Here is a 17,733-nt window from a genome sequence, read left to right on the forward strand (position 1 = left end):
ACCTTTATTCTCACAATTCCGAGTTAAGTCTCACAATTCTTTATTTATTTCTCAGTTAACATTTCACGATTCAAAAAAAAAAAAAGTCTGAATTGTGAGGTAGAGATATTGGACTCACATTCAGAATTATTTTTTCCACCTTAATGAACAGCTTGAGCATTTAAAGACAGACAACATAAATGCAGAGCTTGCTCATAATAAGCACAATGGTTTCATCTGTTGGTGTGGATGCTGATAGTTATTAGTTATCAATCTTGGTGTGAATTCGCCATCTGCGTATAGGTTGTGAATGGCTCTTTACTCTATGTAAAGACACAATATGAAACAATATCACAAAAGAGTCAATATGGCAACATGGGGGGGTGCTGTGCGCCATGAATTTGAGCTTTTAATAATTCAGAATAAGTCATTTAAACTGTAAATAAAAGTATTTACCCTACCAATTAAGTGAAAAATAACATCCAAGATATATTTAATTACATGGATAATGCCAGTTTTGTTTTTCTACATGCACTGCTTAGAAACATGAAAGCCTGAAAATACAGAGACTGAAGTAGAAGGTTATATTCCTTTTGTACAAGTCTGTATTTTTGTATAAAAATTTCATAGGCTGCAGCACATCTACAATAAAAATGGATAGGGTAGCCACCCGCTGTGTCAAATTTCCTCCCATACACACATTTCTTGAAATATTGAAAGTTTCTGACTATAGTCACTGACCTAGTTTTAAAGAGCAAGCCTCCAGATAAAACGAATTTTAATTATTAAGCTACAAGATTAATTATAAAATTAATGACAGAAAGTCAAACCACTACATACACTGGCCTTGTGCATATTGTAGGATGGAAAAATAAAGAGCATCTCAATATGAATTGTTGACAGGCAACATCAGATGCTTTTTTTTCTTCTTCTTCTGGTTTGTGCTATTCCTATGATGATATGCCCCATTTCAGCGCCTCAGTGCCCCCTGGTGACACCCTGAATTTGTGTTGCTATAGTAATTACAGTCACCGGGGAGCCAGCCTGTCTGTAGCCGACCTATCAACAACCTGAAGAAAACAGCTTTTTAAATGACAAACTCCATGCTAACACTTGCAATGGGTGCTTTTGTAACATATTTATTAGTACTTTCATATACTTTTTACATACTCATTTGTTATGACATATATTTTGGAGAATGGGATGGAGTGAGGGGAAAATTTAACTTCTGTACCCATTTAATTACAAGAGCATGTTCACAGTCCCATCAAACACACTACAACAGAGCATTCCTAAAATGCAGGGCGACTTTATAAAACTATCAGTTATTTTTTCCCTAACACTGTGACAGGGTCAGGCACGGAGCCGGTGTTGTTTTGGGTCGTATCGATGCAGGAAGGAATGGAAAGGGGAAATAAAGAGATGAGGAGAGGATGGTGCACAATACACACAATGAATCTACACACTCATCATGCAGCACCAAGATCTCTAATCGGTCTTCATACACCACTACCATAAGGTTTGATTGGGGAAACACTGGCAGCACCCTCAGTAAAGGCGTGAGGGGAAAAAAATCAGGCCACTGAGGGGAATTTAATGCTGTATTACTGTATATTCGCACAATAAACTCTAAACTTATACTGATATTCAACACATCTAGGTACTGATGGATAATCGATGACCTTGTTGTCACTACTTGAAGGTTTGTAGACAAAAGCAGATAGTGGGAACATGTTCAAACTGGCCTAGTTGAATAAACGCATTTGGTGATACAGTAGTCTAATGGGCACAAAGCAAATAAGGCAGCGCAAATTAAAATAATAGTAAAACTCAACATAAAACAAGTTGGTCTTTGGTCTCAGTGAAGCAGAAACGCTCCTCTGCCAAGCAGAATTGAGACGGACAAGATTTCCAGCTGGAATACTACCTAAAACCTTAATCAAGGCCCAACAAAGGTCTTGATTTCCAATAGAAAAAATTGAATAAACCTGAATGTCATCCACAGGCTTTGTGCAAAACGTAAACCTCAACTTTGTGTTTTCAAACCCTGCTGATTCAGTCAAGTAGTTTTTGAGATTTTGTGCAGTAATATCATGCATCAGGTCACAAAACATGGTAATACGAGTAGGGCGACTTCATCCAACCTCAGGATTGGTCCTATGTTTTCCAAGCAAAGTCTATATACACATTAAAAGGTTTTTTGTAAATAGATTTTCTAGTTTTTGTTTGGGTGAATAGGACGTGTGATTGAAGCCGTCGGGACTTTACTCTGGACGCTCGCATCCAGACGTGACGGATGGCGGCAGCAGCGCTTGATGGCTGTGTGTGATTGAGTGCCACAGGTAACATGGTAACTCATGACATTAGCAGTGTATGGTGTGGATCTGAACAGGGTTATTTTGAGGGTAGTGTTTTATGTGGGCTGATCTCTCTGTGGGGCAGAGAAGTGCAGGGAGGGCGGCGCTCGGCCGCTCCATTCCTTCAGCTCGCCGTCCTTGAAGAGCAGGTTGATTGCGGGGAGGGGGACCCCAGACTCTGCCGGGGGCTGACTCAGGGGACCCCAGACCCCGCTGTCAGGGTCTGCGGGCTGTTTTCCATCCTGTGAGGGACGGTGAAAAATAGTCAACTCAAGACACATACAAAGAACACCTGACCGTGAAAAATACCATGGGTCTCACATTTCTTGCCCAATTTTATAGAGATTGCACTCTCATAGAGCAATTTCTAGCTGAGGAAATATTTCAGAGCAGAACATGACTAGAAAAAAAATATATCCACTATAGAAATTTCCATGACTTTATAAGATTTCATTAAGTTCCTGTAGGAAACAGCCATTTTAAAACTTGCTGATACGTCCTGGTTTTCCATGACTGTAATACAGCTGAATGACATCTTTGAAATAAGACATTAGCACTGCTCCTATGAACTAAACCCACATTATATTCGGAACAAAATAAAATTGGTGAAGATTTACCTGCAATGAATGAACAAAACTGAGAACTTTTAATGCCAGTTTTCGACTGGAATGTAGTAACTCTTGAAGACTGCAAAAGAAACAGAGTGTGTTCTTTATTCTTTAGTCCAGTTTTAACATATATACTGTAATTAAGGCCGTCAAAACGAACATAATTAAATATGCTTCATTTTTCTTTTAATGCATTCATTCAAGAGACGTTGGTTCTGATTAAAGAAGAGGCCAGTCACACTGACTATCACAGAGACAAGTGTGATTTCTCACACCACCAATTTTAGTGTTATCTGTCACTGTGGTAGGGGCGATAACATAAAAAAAAGCCAGCGATGATAATAAAACGTGCCAAAGGTGAACTATTTATATTTTTGTTCTGAATATACATAGAATTGGTACTCTATGTGTATGATTATTTAGATAGTTTATTTATAGCATGTTATAACATGTCTAATTATAATGAAAAGCTCAACAAACCGTCATTTGTACAAACATGAATGTTAATTACAGCAGATTAATTATATCATTACATATTTAATTTAGTTTTATTTCTGGAAAAGGAACTCAAAGCATTAACAACAACAACATCAAAAAATACTACAAAATTAACTTGACATTTAAAGCCGCGGTCACATTTAAAGTAATGTACTCGCCCAAAAATGAATTTTGGATAATTTTTAACCAAATTGTTATAGACTGCAGCTTTCAATTTATTGCACATAATCTATATATAACAATGAACATATTACAATAGAAAAAACGTTATTGGAATTATTTCTCAACAATATTAATAAATAATATTATTATTATTATTTCACAATAATATTGTGAATAGAAAACAATCTTACCAACCCCAAACTTTTAAATAGAAGTTTATTAGCCCTTTGCCACTTTTATTAATATAGATAGTGGACAGAGGACAGGAAATGATGGGATAAAGAAGTGGAACAGGGATCAGTAAAATATTGGGCTGGATTCAAATTTGCTTTGCTAGAAATATTTGCAGACATGCATTGGCACATTAAGCTATGGTGCTCATCGCTGCTTAGTATGCCAGTGCATGTCTGCAAACACAGTATTTTTAAGCACTCTTAGGCACAGTAAAAAAAAATAAAAAAGGGGACATTTGTTCAAGTTGTCACCTGTCTTTGCTGCAGAGTTTGTGGGAGACGATCCTCTGACACACTTTGCGGTTTAACTCCGAGCTAAAAAGAGGCATCCCAAAGCAAAGCTCCAGAGGAACCCATTCATCCTCACTGGACGACACTGGGAGAGTGAACAAACGGGATTTTCTGAGCACCTCATACTGACTCGGTCGCATGACCCGATTGATTATCAGTACCCACAACACACGTTTAACTCTATTCTGTATGATTTCTCAAACAAAATCTGCAGATTCTGGCTCTCAGTCAAAGAACACCTACCTTCTGTTCCCGGTTTCTTGCTGCCGTCTCCGTTATTCTCCTCCGTAACCAGCTCAAAAGATTCATTGCTTCCACTGGCATCAAGCACACCGCTAAGCTCAGGGTCTCCTGTGAGGAAAGCAAAGAGAGTGAATCTCAAGTTCCTTTGAGACCCTGAAGGTAGCGTTCAGGTTTCACTCTGATTAGTGATGCAGTCAAATGTGTGGACTGCAATTAAAACATTAATTGAATTAGAGACCTGCTCTAATAAAACACACTGGAAAAAGCTTGAACCGGTTGCTCTCATTCTAATCTAATTGCAGCACTTATCGATATAGCCCTGGAGTGGCTAATGATCAGTATAGGGGCTGTCCTTATCAGGCATTTCAGAGATCTGTTAAATGGACAGTTAGAATTAAGAAGCGGCTCTTAGCCCCACCGTCGGCGTCACTGGGTCGTCTGCGATGTCTGTTGTTGTGGTTGAGCATGGTGATGTAGCCACACTGGTGCTCCAGATCCACTTTGTCCCGCAGGATCTTAAGGGCTTTGTGCGCACACATATTGGAATATGAGAACTCTGGGAGAGGCAACACAAATCGGAGCGGCCAGTTAGAAAGACTGGGCTATTCAGAGTGCTAAACACATCTACAGTGACCCTAAAAAACCCTGTGCCACTATATGTATACACAACTAAGACTTTACCTGCTTTAAGGTCTTCGTCGTCAAATGGGAATGGGACATGGACAGTTTCACCGTGACCGTGCATTCCATGACCCTGAAAACAGTGATTTTGTTAAATGTTTTAAAATGAAATTAAAATTAGATTAGATTGAGAAGGTGTTAGATATGAGAATTCTTGAGTGTTCAGGGTCTCCCTGTATTACCTGGATGAGCACAGCAGAGTGGGTGAGGGCATCATTCAGCATTGTTAGCACATTGGATGACGGGACAACCCCAGGGTCATGACCCCAAGATGTAATAAGCAGTCGGTCATAGGCCTAACATATCAAATGATTATGTAAAAGTTATTTTACTTACAGAAAGTATATATATCCACACTAAACACATTGTGGAGGGCACAAACCAGGTTTTGTCTTTTCAGCACGTGAACTCATATTTAACATATTCTGGGTTGCATTTAAGTAGTTTTGTTCATGTTTTTTAGGATAAATGCATGTCATACAACCTGCCCATATTGGCATCTGCTTCGTTTGGCTGCTTCTACAAAGTAACAGATTAATTAGCATCTAAATACCACAGAGGACAATTACTGTAGTAGGGATGCCCGACATAAGTATCAGTAAGATCGGATATAGGCTGATATGAGAGTTCTTAAATGTATCGTTAAAGGTCCATATTGGCTCTTTAATAATGCATTCTTCTTTCCCTTATTTTTACATTTAGATTACCTTTGCTGTTGTCTAACGTTCAATCAAAAACAGCCCATAACTAGCCAAATATCAAAAGTCAAAATATACTACTCCTATGTTATGTTTTATACACAAGTTTAGCATGAAAATCACTATACAGCACTAATCATCAACATAACGGTTTTTATAACAGTGTTATAAAACTGTTATAACACTGTAATCATGAGGAGCTCAAAGGCTCCCTACCAGTGCCCCTCCCTCACAAAACGTATCATTAAGCATAGTTTTATCATTGGTAGAATATTAAATGGGTAAAAATATTTCAGTTGAAGCATTTCAGTCAAATACAATTTATGTAATATGTCAAACCTTTAACCTTCAGGAAGGCAAAAAAATTAAAAAAAACAACCCGTGGCAACAGTTGAAAAGTAGTTCCCCGGTATAACCACAGACTTGGCAACCCTGTCTGCAACCTGTTTTCAGTCACAACCCACCAACTTTGAACCAGTGCACTAAATATTATCAAACACCTTTAAAGGGGTCATAAACTGAGAAATCAAAAATCTCTTGAACTTTTGATAAAAAGGGTCAGTTAAAGTATTGAAGCCAATCTGCCAAAACGACAGCTTGTGGAATGTGCCACTTTGTGATATAATAGTGTGGCTAAACATCGCCTCCGCAGATGATGATCAACGCCTGCTTCTACATCACTGCATGTTTAGCCCCGCCCACTGACTCACGCACAGTAGGTAAATGACAAGAGCAGCAAACGCAGGTCTACGCAGAAACCAAACGATAAACTTTATTTGATGAACTTTATTTTTATTTGAAGTTCCAGACCGCGTCAGTAAAAACGTGGTCCTTTGTTCACTTCATTTTACCGTGGATTCGTTTACAAACAAGGCACAATTCAGCACAGGATTTTCAGAAAGATTGAAACGAAAAGACGATGCTGTGCAAACTATATTGGATCCGATGTCGCACTACACAAGTGTGAGTAACCGTTTTCATTACGTGATCACTATTGCTTTGTCTGTTATTACAGATAATTTGATATGTACTGTGTATTTATGCGTTTTTAACCTAAAACACAGCAGCGTCCATTTAAGAAGGATGTAGGCTGGCAAACATTCACAACTGTTAGCCAATCATAGCAGTGGGTGTTTACTTCAGAGTCTACAATCCACCACGCCTATTCAAAAAGAGCGCTCTGATGAGTTTATGTAAAAATCTTGATAACAGGTGAACCTCGGAGAACAGTACAAAATAAAAAACAAAGGCAGTTCATGACCCCTTTAAAATACACAGTAAAATAAGCCACATGTAGTGCTTCAACTAATGTCAATTGTAAAGCAGAAATACTTAACACTAGACACTAACAGGGGACAGATTGCCCATCATGAGGAAGGCAGTGAGCGTGGAATCAAACAGGAAGGCGATCCTCTTAGTCGGGGCGACTGGAATACTTAGACTGCTCACACTTGCAGTGTCTAGAGGACAGGGAAAAAAAATAATCACAGTCAATTTAATTCACGTTATTATGATTTCTGTACTGATGGTAGCCAGACTAATGTTTAATAATACACTGAAGTAAAGTGAGCTAGTGTCTAACGGATGAGTGGAAAGCAGTTTATGATTTAATGAATGCTGCTGTGCTCTCACCCTGGTCCTCCAGGCTGGTGGTGTCTGTATCAGTGGCTGAGGAACCTGCCTCCATCACTGGACTGCCACCCTCCCATGACAGAAGCATCTTCTGAGGGTCCATAGTGCCTCTGGCAAACGTGAGAAAACACTCAGATATAAAACACAGTGAAACACCAGACTGAAGAGACATTCACACATACAGCAACTGCTAGTCACATTATAATTAGATTTTTAACCGACTATACATTCCCATTCTGATTTGATTTGATTCTCAAATCACAAGCTCTTGATTCAGTTCAGATTTCAATTTGTTAGTGAATCATTTGGGAATATTCAAGCTACAATGTCAACAATTACTTACCACATGACACTACAAGGTTCTCTTTATTTTACCTTTAACGTTTCCAAATAGTTTAGCTATTACAAATTGTTAGATTATTAGATATTAGATGCAAAGTTAATATAAGACATTGGTACAGAGAAGAAGATTATTCAGATTTTTCCAGATTTTGAATGAAGAGTTGTTATAATGTCACTATGAAGAACACAAAAAAACCAAAGGTTTTCCTTTATGGGAAGTTAATAAATAATAATGCATAACAATTACAACAATAATATAATAAAATATTTTTATTTTATTGAAGAATTCATTACTTTGAATTATTACATTATTTTTTAATAATAATTAAGAATTTTTGATAAAGTATTATTATCTAACATGTTTTGCATGATAATTAAATAAATAGCTAGCATGGTGAATAGATATATGATAGAGGTTGAGAACTGCATGTGTTAGGTGTCAACAATTATCCACCACTAACCCAGCAACATCTGCTAGACGTGAGGTGGCACAAATTATGTTTGGCAGACATGTTTATGCATCAATTAAAATACCAATCCTAGGATTTTAGGAATCAATATTCAATTCATTGGAAGGATTTAATCCTAGTCATATTTGTGATTACGATATGGTATGGCCAGATTATGATATGGCCAGCCCACCAATAAACTCCGTGCGTCCAGCAGTAAGACTGGCCACTATGACCAATAACACAGATAAAATCTCTTAATGTGTGAACGGCCCGGAGTTTGAGATTTCTAGAGCAGCAAGAGTTTTGTTTGTTTCTCAGACGTGAGCCAGCACTAAAAGCCTATTCATCAGTGTAAAGTATGTCTTCTCATACTTGAGTCTATTGACCGAAGGGGCACTCTTCCACGAGGGGTGCAGCTGGTCCGGGCTGATCACCTGACCCTTTTTGATAGCGAACCCCAGGCGACAATACATGGACACTGCATTCTGGAAGACAATAGAAAAAAAGTCCAATATTCATACACAATCCAGTGATGATTATTAACTACTATAATAGCATGTTAGCACAGTTACTTTATGAGGAAGTCAGCCAGTCTCTGAATTATGTTTGGAAAGCATCCACACACATCTTCATGAATAATCCAAGACTATTTTCACCTGACAACAAGAAACATCAAATCTGTTGCATCCAACTGATTCTGCAGCTAGGCCAACCAAGCTAAGGTTATGAATACATATTCCCTTATTTTTCCAAAGGTTATTCTCTACATGGCCATAAGCACGACTCAGAATGGCTCTAGGTGAAGTGGAAAAGAAAAGAAAATTGCGGTACTGTCACATATGAAGATAAAACTCTGTTAGCTATTGAGAAAGATTGAATAGTACTGGAGAAAGTAGGTCAGGATTTGGGCTCCATACAGCCGGATACTATATTCCTTCATTGTACTTTAAATTATGGTGGGGAAAAAATTAGAATTTAAATAGCACTGTGTATGTGCGTGTGTGTATGGGGGTAGGGGAGTGTGTTCGTTATTTTAAAGTCATTCGTAAAAAATGAGCAGAATTAAATTCTGTATAAATCATTCATTAATAAAGTTCATAAAACTATTCTTATATAAATGGATACTTTGATTGGCTTTATCAATTATTTACAAAAAAAGAAGAAAAAGAAAAGAGAAAAAAATGTCTCATGTTTCAAAAACAAGGTCCAATATTCAAGCTTTTCCAATGAAAGCATTTGTCTTCAGGCACATCGCTATCAAAAGGAACCATGTCTGCCACACAAACACTGACGGCAATGGATCGATTCAAATATACTCTGTCATCATCATTTACTAAATGAATAGGTTTTCACTAATAGGATGACTGCAGGAAACGTTTCATTCTATTTGTCTTAGCAAAATGTCAAAGATAATGAAAATGAATACTTGTGTAAAAATAAATTCATTGTTAAAGATTGTGTCCTTTGAGTCACATCGGAGTTGGCTTTTCTAATAAGAAGTTATGGATTTTCATGACAGAGCTCATGAATAAGCTTGTTTTCCACTCTGCCAGATACTGAAATGGTGCTAAACAGCTACACAGGAAATGTGTGAACACAATGGTTCTGTCCTTATTCTGCATCATACATTCAAAGGAGGACTCATTTCACAACCCATCAAAAGGCCAAAGAATTTGGAAAATTGCCTTTGCGGCGGTAATTCCAGAACCAGTGCATCCTGGATTCACCGTCCTCCCAGTCAGCTGTAAAGGCATCATTTCATATCAAACATTCCATGTAAATGGCCTTCCATTTTCATCCCTGCATGACACGTACCTTCACCAGGCCCAAGTCAATCTCCAGTACATTAGCCAGCTGAAATGACAAACAGAAAAGTGCTATGAGATTCTCAAAGACAAGCAGAATCACTAAAAAGAAATGAAAAGTGCACTGCAAACACCTCCGACACATTAGTCTGCTCATCGATGGAAACGAAGATTTTGTAGAGTAGCGTTTCAAAATAATCCCCCTGGACTCTGTTCATGACAAATCCCTCAAGCGGCGGCACTGAAAATGAAAACCAAGAAGAGTAACCTAGATGTTTTCTCTGCTATTCTTCCAAAACGGATTTGTGATCATCCTATCAACACTTTTTGATCAATGATTCTCCCATCCGCTATTACGTACAATCTGTGGCGATGGACGAGCAAAATCCTTTTCCAAAGAGGTTCAAATTAAAGCCCATTTGATAAACTGCAGTGCTTACCTGATATACAGCTGTCATCTGATATGGGCACATCAAGATATATATAGCCCCGATTGTACAAACCTGAAAAAATGGAGAAGATAAATAAATAGAAAGTTCTTGTACTGAATGTACCACCCATAAAAACACAGGGCTTCAGACCGTGACTAAATGGTGGCTTTTTCCAAACACTTTTCCTGCATGTGCGACAACATTTTTGTTAGAGGTCGTACTGGTCTGACTTCAAAATTGCCCCACACTTTTGGATTCTGCGCTGCCATTATCTGCTCTGCATGGAAACCAGTCATCTGCACAGGCCAATGGACAGCTCTGCGCAGACCAGTACAGACTGGATGCAGACTATGACAGTTTGGCTGAAATGTTAAATATTCAGTAAATATTACATTGTTTTTATTATTATTATTATGTTATTAATATAATATATTAACATAATAATTAGTGGAGTGAGGGAATATAACTTTTACTATTTTAATCTTTTTATTATTATTATTCACCGTGGCAGTTATGGAGTCCCATTTCAATCTGTCAAAGTTTAAAAAGTTAAAGTCCATCAAAATTATGCTTATATAAAATGTGTACATAAAAATTATAATTAAGAGTTGTCAAATTCTGGACCATTATATCATTAAAACATGTGTTTTTATGTGTCAAAATATGCAATATCATTGGTAATACAAGGTGCAATATATAATAATTATTATATATTAATGTCACTATTATTTTTTTTAAAGGCCTGGTCACCAGTGCTAGCAAATCAGTATGTTCCACCATATGCAATCCTGAAAAAGGATGACAATCAAAGCAAAGTCTTTTACATTACATCATTACATTAATGCTAAAATATGAGTACACCGACTTGTATTTATGCATAGAGCATGACCTGGTTTGATCATCCTTATTTCAAGTGGTCTTCTAAAAAACTGAAACTGTCTCAGTGACACTCACTCAGAACCACGTTGTACTCCATTGATCCAGTCAGCTGGGGTCCAGAATCTATCATCTTATCAATGGCCGCCTTCTCCGCCACAGAGCAGATCTGGAATCAACCCAGCACAAAAACAATAAAGGCCAGAGGTTTTTCACTCCAGTTACAAACCTTCAAATGAGCAACTAGAAGACATTTTGTCCTCTGATAGTTTCATGTGGGAAATATGAGGGAAAATGTAGCTGTTGAGAATAATTTGGTTCTTTGTTTTGATGTTTTGCTCATCTTTTTTATTTAAAAATTACATAACTGTTAAAGGTGTGTTTGAAAACACAGTTACAAATATTAAATGAATAATTTATTTCTATTTTCATTGATTCCATTTCTTTGAAGTAATATTATTTCCCTTTTTCCATTTCCAAAAGCCTAATGTAATTTTATGAACAAGACTAAAGAAACATTGTTAAATTAATCCGCCTTACCCTGATGTCATCCTCGGTGATATATCCGGTCTGTACCACCCACCAGGGCTCTACTGTGATATCCACAGGTTTTGATGGCAGGAGATCCCGAGCCGATTTCCTCCGGAAGAATTTCTAGCCACAGACAGATGCTGCTTAAGCAACAGTGTGAGGTTATCACCGTGTGTGCAAAGCACTGCTCTCTATAGATTACATCTTTCATCTTCAAAGGGAGCAATGAAACCATCCAGATTTGAGAACCATCTAATGAACATCATGTTGAAATCCCAGAAGATATTCCATGGAAGTAAACCATAACATCCTAATTGATCTACAGCGTAAAACCAAGAACGACTTACTTTGGAAGATCTGCACTGGTTCATTAGGTCAATGTACTGGTTCCTGCCAATCCCAAGCAGTCTCAGACCTGAAAGATCAACAGTTAGATCAATAAATTCGCTAATGGACACGAACTACCAAATATTTTATGGATGGACAAATAATCTGCAATCTATGACCCTGTTTACACCAGGATCGGAAATTAACGAGGGCTTGGGACAAAAATTCAAGATAAGGGCACAAAAAGAACAAAAAATTAAACAATCAATTTTGAGTCAAATGCGAAAATGTTTTGACTGAAGTGTTGATTTTGCAGTGTAAGACAGCTTCAGTGCTTATAATGGGAGTCATGGACCATTTGTAATGTTTTGTTTGTAATTGTGTAAATACATTTGTCAACATAAATGCCATGTCAGAAGCAGCTTCTTTTCTACCTCTGCAGTGTAAAGATGTTAATAAAATTTGATTGGTAAAAGTCTATAGTATTCACTACACGTTGGTATAAAAAAAGCAAAAAAAAATCTGCACACTGTTGATTCCAAATTTTAAACAAATGTTTGATTCATTGTAATCATTATGATCACAACATGTAATCATTGCCTTAATCGTGTTCTTTGTTTCTGCTTGAATGCGTCATTAACTGAATGATTTTTATTATAATGGAACTGTACATTTCTGCCATATGGACATTACTTCGACAGTCAGCTCTGATAACAAATTACTCTTAATTGTAATGTAGAAACGTGCATCTCTTGTAAAGCTACTTTAAAACAATAGGTCTCATTAAAAGCACTATACGAATAAATGTGAACTGAAATGAATAAAAATGGAACTTTGAGCAGAATCATTATTTAAACTTTGGATGTACATGTATGTGCATCTAAAGCACAATGGATAGTTGATAAGTGACCAGGCAGCATTACAAACACTTACATGCGTTTTCGAATATCTTCAAATGTGGTTTGAGGTTCACAGAACATTTTGGACCCATTTTTCACCTCTATTGAGCGCTGACCACTTATGCATGCAATTGGTAGGACATCATAAATGTCCTTTAGTGTTTGGAGGAACCTCTGTGATTTTAACATATTCCTCTATGCCCCAGATCCTGCCTTCCTGGGGCCTCAGCAGCCTGTCCCTCACCATGCATAAAGGCACAGGGGTCTAGGATCATTAGAGAAGGCCAGGTCTGACCACGATGTGCCAGGCATGATGCCAAAGGCTGTGTGGTGAGCTGTGAAGGGCAGGAGTGCAGCTTCACTTCAGACAAAGAGATTAGGGCGAGAAACCCATGCATAGCCTGCTGGCTACCTTCTGTCTACCCAACCCAAAGACCATGTTCTGTGAGATCTCCGAGCATGCACAGCCAGCTATTATGGGCCAATTACAAATGATTTGTTTCATAACATAGTTTAATGATGTGCTATTATGCCAATGATTTTGTACCCAGATGCTTTGGGGTACAAATATATGTATGACTGTACAGCCTTGCACAATTCACTTTAATCTTTGCCTGCAATTCACATAAGAGCGTTGACATCAATTCCCCGAAGATACGCCGGCACATTTCTTTCAGTTGAATAATGACAAGACATATGGGTAAATATAAGGAGTTCGTAAAATGCAATGATACTCTAAAAATAAAATTCTACATTTTTCCACAAAATAATATGTGATGGTTTGTCTTGTCGTCAGGTGCTTGTATACTATTATATTGCTCCTTTGTGGTGGTTGCAAAACTCATTTGCAAAAATGAATAATCCAACTAGCCATACGAATTGCCACAGTCCAAAGTCTAAATACATTTTATGTCAATGTCTGTCTATTTACACAGTATTTTACACTTGAACCTCAGCAACCCTTTAAAACAGCATTATTTAATGTAATTTTAATGTCACCATTAAATGTAACTTTACCATTGTCATGAATACATTTTATAATCCTACTTCATATTTAATTTTTATGCTGTGCCATTTTCACAAACTATTTCACTTTGTTAACACTTTACAATAATGTTAAATTCATTAACATCAGTTAATGTATTAGGAATCATAATTAACAATGAACATTTATTATTCCAGCATAATGTTAATTTCTACATATACTAATACATTTTTAACACTTCAGTTATAAATTAACATTAGTTAATGTATAATAAATTAACAATGACCATTAGTATATTCCAAAAATAATATTAAGCTAAATCAACCTCATGCATTAACTAATGTTAAGAAATTAAACCTTATTATAAAATGTTACCCATGTTTCTGTATATTCATATATTTCACATTTTCTAAATATTATTTCACTAATCGTTATTTAGTAAATGCATGTATGCCACATCTGAGCCACATTAAACAGTAAATGCATCTTTTTGTGGAATATATGGCACATTTAAAGCATCAAGAAAGCAATGCCATATTTTTTCTGAAGAATTAGCAAAGTACATTCATTAAAATATTCACATTCACTATTAGTCAGAGTAATTCTGTGCCCCTTCACTCTGAGTGAGCAATGTACAGTCGTCTCTAGTGGTCTCGTTATTGTGCATGAGCAGTCAGCAACAGTAACAAATAATGATTCCCAGCTCTGACAGAGAGAGAACAACTTACAGTCAGCAGCAGTGAAGTTGGGCAGGGAATCATAACTCTTCTCACAGTTCATGATGTCCTGAATGAAGGGGAAAGAGATTGGGTCATGCACTTGCAATCAAATGAAATCCAATGAAACAATAGTTTCACCTAAGAGTTACGATTCTGTCGTCATTTACATTTCCTCGTGCCTTTCAAAACCCATATGACCTTCTTTCCTCGATGGAAAACAAAAATAAATGTTTACAGCAGATTGTCCAAGCTGCAATTTTCCATAGAATGCAAGTGAATGATGACTGATTTTTCTCACACAAAACAATAAACTACTTGTTAGACGCTTTTTTTGTGAGAGTTTGGCATCCTGGTTCCCATCTACATTCATTGCATGGAAGAGAACATTAAAACTTCTCTTTTCTCAGAAAAAAGAAAGACATACAAGTTTGGAATAACATGAGAGTAAGTAAATAATGATAGTGAACTTTCCCTCTGAATGCTCTCAGAGCATTCTTTAAAAACTTACTAAGAACACCGGTAAATGAATTTGCATAAGTGACACCAGAAGCCACACAGACAGAAAGCAGACATTGTTGTTATATACGATAAAATATGGTAAGCTGACACTCTGCATGAGTCATTTACAGTAATCCTCATATGTGCAAACAAAACACTAACGTCTAGCAAACAAACCTGTCTGAAGCATTATCAAAATGCAGAACTTGTACTGTAATGAGCTTATGAGTTAATACTTCTCTATTGCCACTATCATTAAAGGAAGAAAAACACTTGCAAACTAGATCAGTAAAACAGTGAACGCTTGGATGACAGCCCATGTCTACCATATGTTAAGACTGTTTTCACAGAATCAGTGATAAGTGTAGACAAAATAATGTGGTAGTTTGAGAAAATTTAATTTGTAAACTTCCTATTCTCCCCATCTCTCTCTCTTTACAATTAAAAGCTGCAAAAAAAATAATAAAGAATGAAAAAGCAATTCCGGTAAACTTCATTCAAATAGTTGACTTGACCGAACCTCCATGATGCTGATGTAGTAGGAGAAGGGGGTGACCCGCAGACCCTTGACCATGATGTCAGACAGGTGGTAGGGGTAGAGCATCAGATGCTCCCGGCTGTACTTCAACAGCTCTTCATAATACTTGCGTTCATCCTTCTTCACATGCCTGACTGTTAGAGAAGAGGTTTTTGACAGTGTTGTGGGACACTAAATCAGAGAAACGAGGCTCATTATTTCAATTGAATTACATCTGCTGACAGGAGCTACAATGAGCTTGTTGGTCTGGCCAGAGTGGAGTGAGAAACACAAATGGTTTGGAACAATGTCAGAATGAAAAATAGGAGTTATGGAAGAGAAAAGCAATAGATTTTCTCCGTTCATCTAATGCTTACCTAGGTTATTGCGGAAGCGAAGCTGGTTTCGAATACTGTACAGAAGAACCTGCTTGTCATATTCACGCTGCAAGTTTCCCAGGCTCTATAAATAAAGCAAGATGACAATTAAAACACTGCAAAGCTTTTAAACAGAAATGAAAGTGCAAAAATATTTAATTCCAATGGATTTAGTTACACAATGCAAACACATAATATTTGGCATTATTGAATATTATGAATGTGAAACTGACTTTGTCTATCTGATTTCAAATGTCAAAAATAATTTCCTTCTGAAAAAAAAATCAAAATTTTATCAAATATTTCCAAAGCCACCATTTCTATGCTACCCACATTTATTCCTACTGCATTTGTCTCATTTGTTCTCCTTTTAACCCTCTGATGCATGGTTTCTCTAGCCATAATTCTTCTATTCTATATTGCAGTGGACAAATAACTCTCAAAATATATCTGTTTGATTAAAAACTAAAATAAATCAATACATTCTAAATATCAATAAACAATTATAAAACAATAAATACACATACATAATGATCATTTACATTTTGTTCACGGCAAAATAAAACAACATGAACTACTGTGTTTAATATTATTCAATAAAATCTAAACATTATTTGAATAATATATTGTTCAGTGTAATATATTGTACATATTATTTCAAAGCATAAATAAACATTACACTATTTTATTCCCACATGCTTTAATAACTTTTAGAAGAAACATCTGATACAAAGTCGACACAAACACACATTAACGCAATGATTAATTTATATATAAAAAAAATGCAATTCCTAGTTTTTTTATGATTAGATATCATGCAGAGGAATCTGATGACAGTAACGTAACTATAATTATGATGATGTGTGTGTGTGTGCATGTTTATGTGGTTTATGAGGACACAAATTTGTATAATAACATGGGTATGACAGGTATTACAACGAGAAGGTGATTTATGAGGACATTTTCAGTGTCCCCGTAATTCAAAAGGCTTATAAATAATTCCGAATGATTTTTTTTGAAATCAAAAAATGCAGAAAGTTTCCTGTGAGGGGTAGGGTTGGTGTAGGGCAATAGAAAATACGATTTGTACAGTATAAAAACCATTACGCCTATGGAGAGTCCCCATAAACCATAAAAACAAACCTGTGTGTGTGTGTGTGTGTGTGTGTGTTCACGGATACTGAATGAATGAGAGGACTGACAGTATATCTGGAAATCATGCAGATGCTGAGAATGATTATGCATGCAGGGCAGGCAGTGATGGGAAAGTCAAGTCAGATGGTGTTTGTGTGCGGTGTGTTACTGTACCTGCTTGACATTAGCTGGCAGTTTGTTCCACGGGTAATTCTGCCTGATGTGAAATTCTACGTCCGTGTTCATTGCTGGACTCGAGCTCCACGGCTATTCTAACAGATACTCACGGGCTTGCGGGTAAGTCCGAGATGACTATACCCTCCCGGTACTTATTCAGTGATAAGACACCGATAGGAAATTAAATGTCCCCTTTATGAATGTTATTTTAGCCTTGACAGTAAACGTCCACTTCCTTGTTGTATTTTTAAGCCAGCCTTCGTCACGCTTCTGGCTATGTA

The 17,733-nt window shown here is 36.9% G+C and overlaps 1 protein-coding gene across 1 annotated transcript; it reads right to left on the reverse strand.

The window, feature by feature from the left end:
• Positions 1-1,104: 1,104 nt before the first annotated feature.
• Positions 1,105-17,733, reverse strand: LOC107565204 (protein FAM91A1-like). Its single transcript, XM_016250428.1, has 20 exons — positions 17,450-17,733; positions 16,142-16,226; positions 15,768-15,919; positions 14,759-14,816; positions 12,167-12,234; positions 11,829-11,942; positions 11,367-11,457; positions 10,422-10,484; positions 10,116-10,222; positions 9,992-10,030; positions 8,549-8,661; positions 7,383-7,492; positions 7,101-7,210; positions 5,235-5,348; positions 5,053-5,125; positions 4,790-4,927; positions 4,372-4,479; positions 4,090-4,213; positions 2,954-3,023; positions 1,105-2,578 (listed from the first exon to the last, which is right to left on the reverse strand). Exons 1-20 carry the CDS (start codon positions 17,519-17,521, stop codon positions 2,393-2,395), a joined length of 1,995 nt encoding a protein of 664 aa, XP_016105914.1. The 5' UTR covers positions 17,522-17,733; the 3' UTR covers positions 1,105-2,392.

Source organism: Sinocyclocheilus grahami, unplaced genomic scaffold (genome assembly GCF_001515645.1).
Source record: "Sinocyclocheilus grahami isolate Dianchi unplaced genomic scaffold, SAMN03320097.WGS_v1.1 scaffold987.1, whole genome shotgun sequence".
Lineage (NCBI taxonomy): Eukaryota > Metazoa > Chordata > Actinopteri > Cypriniformes > Cyprinidae > Sinocyclocheilus > Sinocyclocheilus grahami.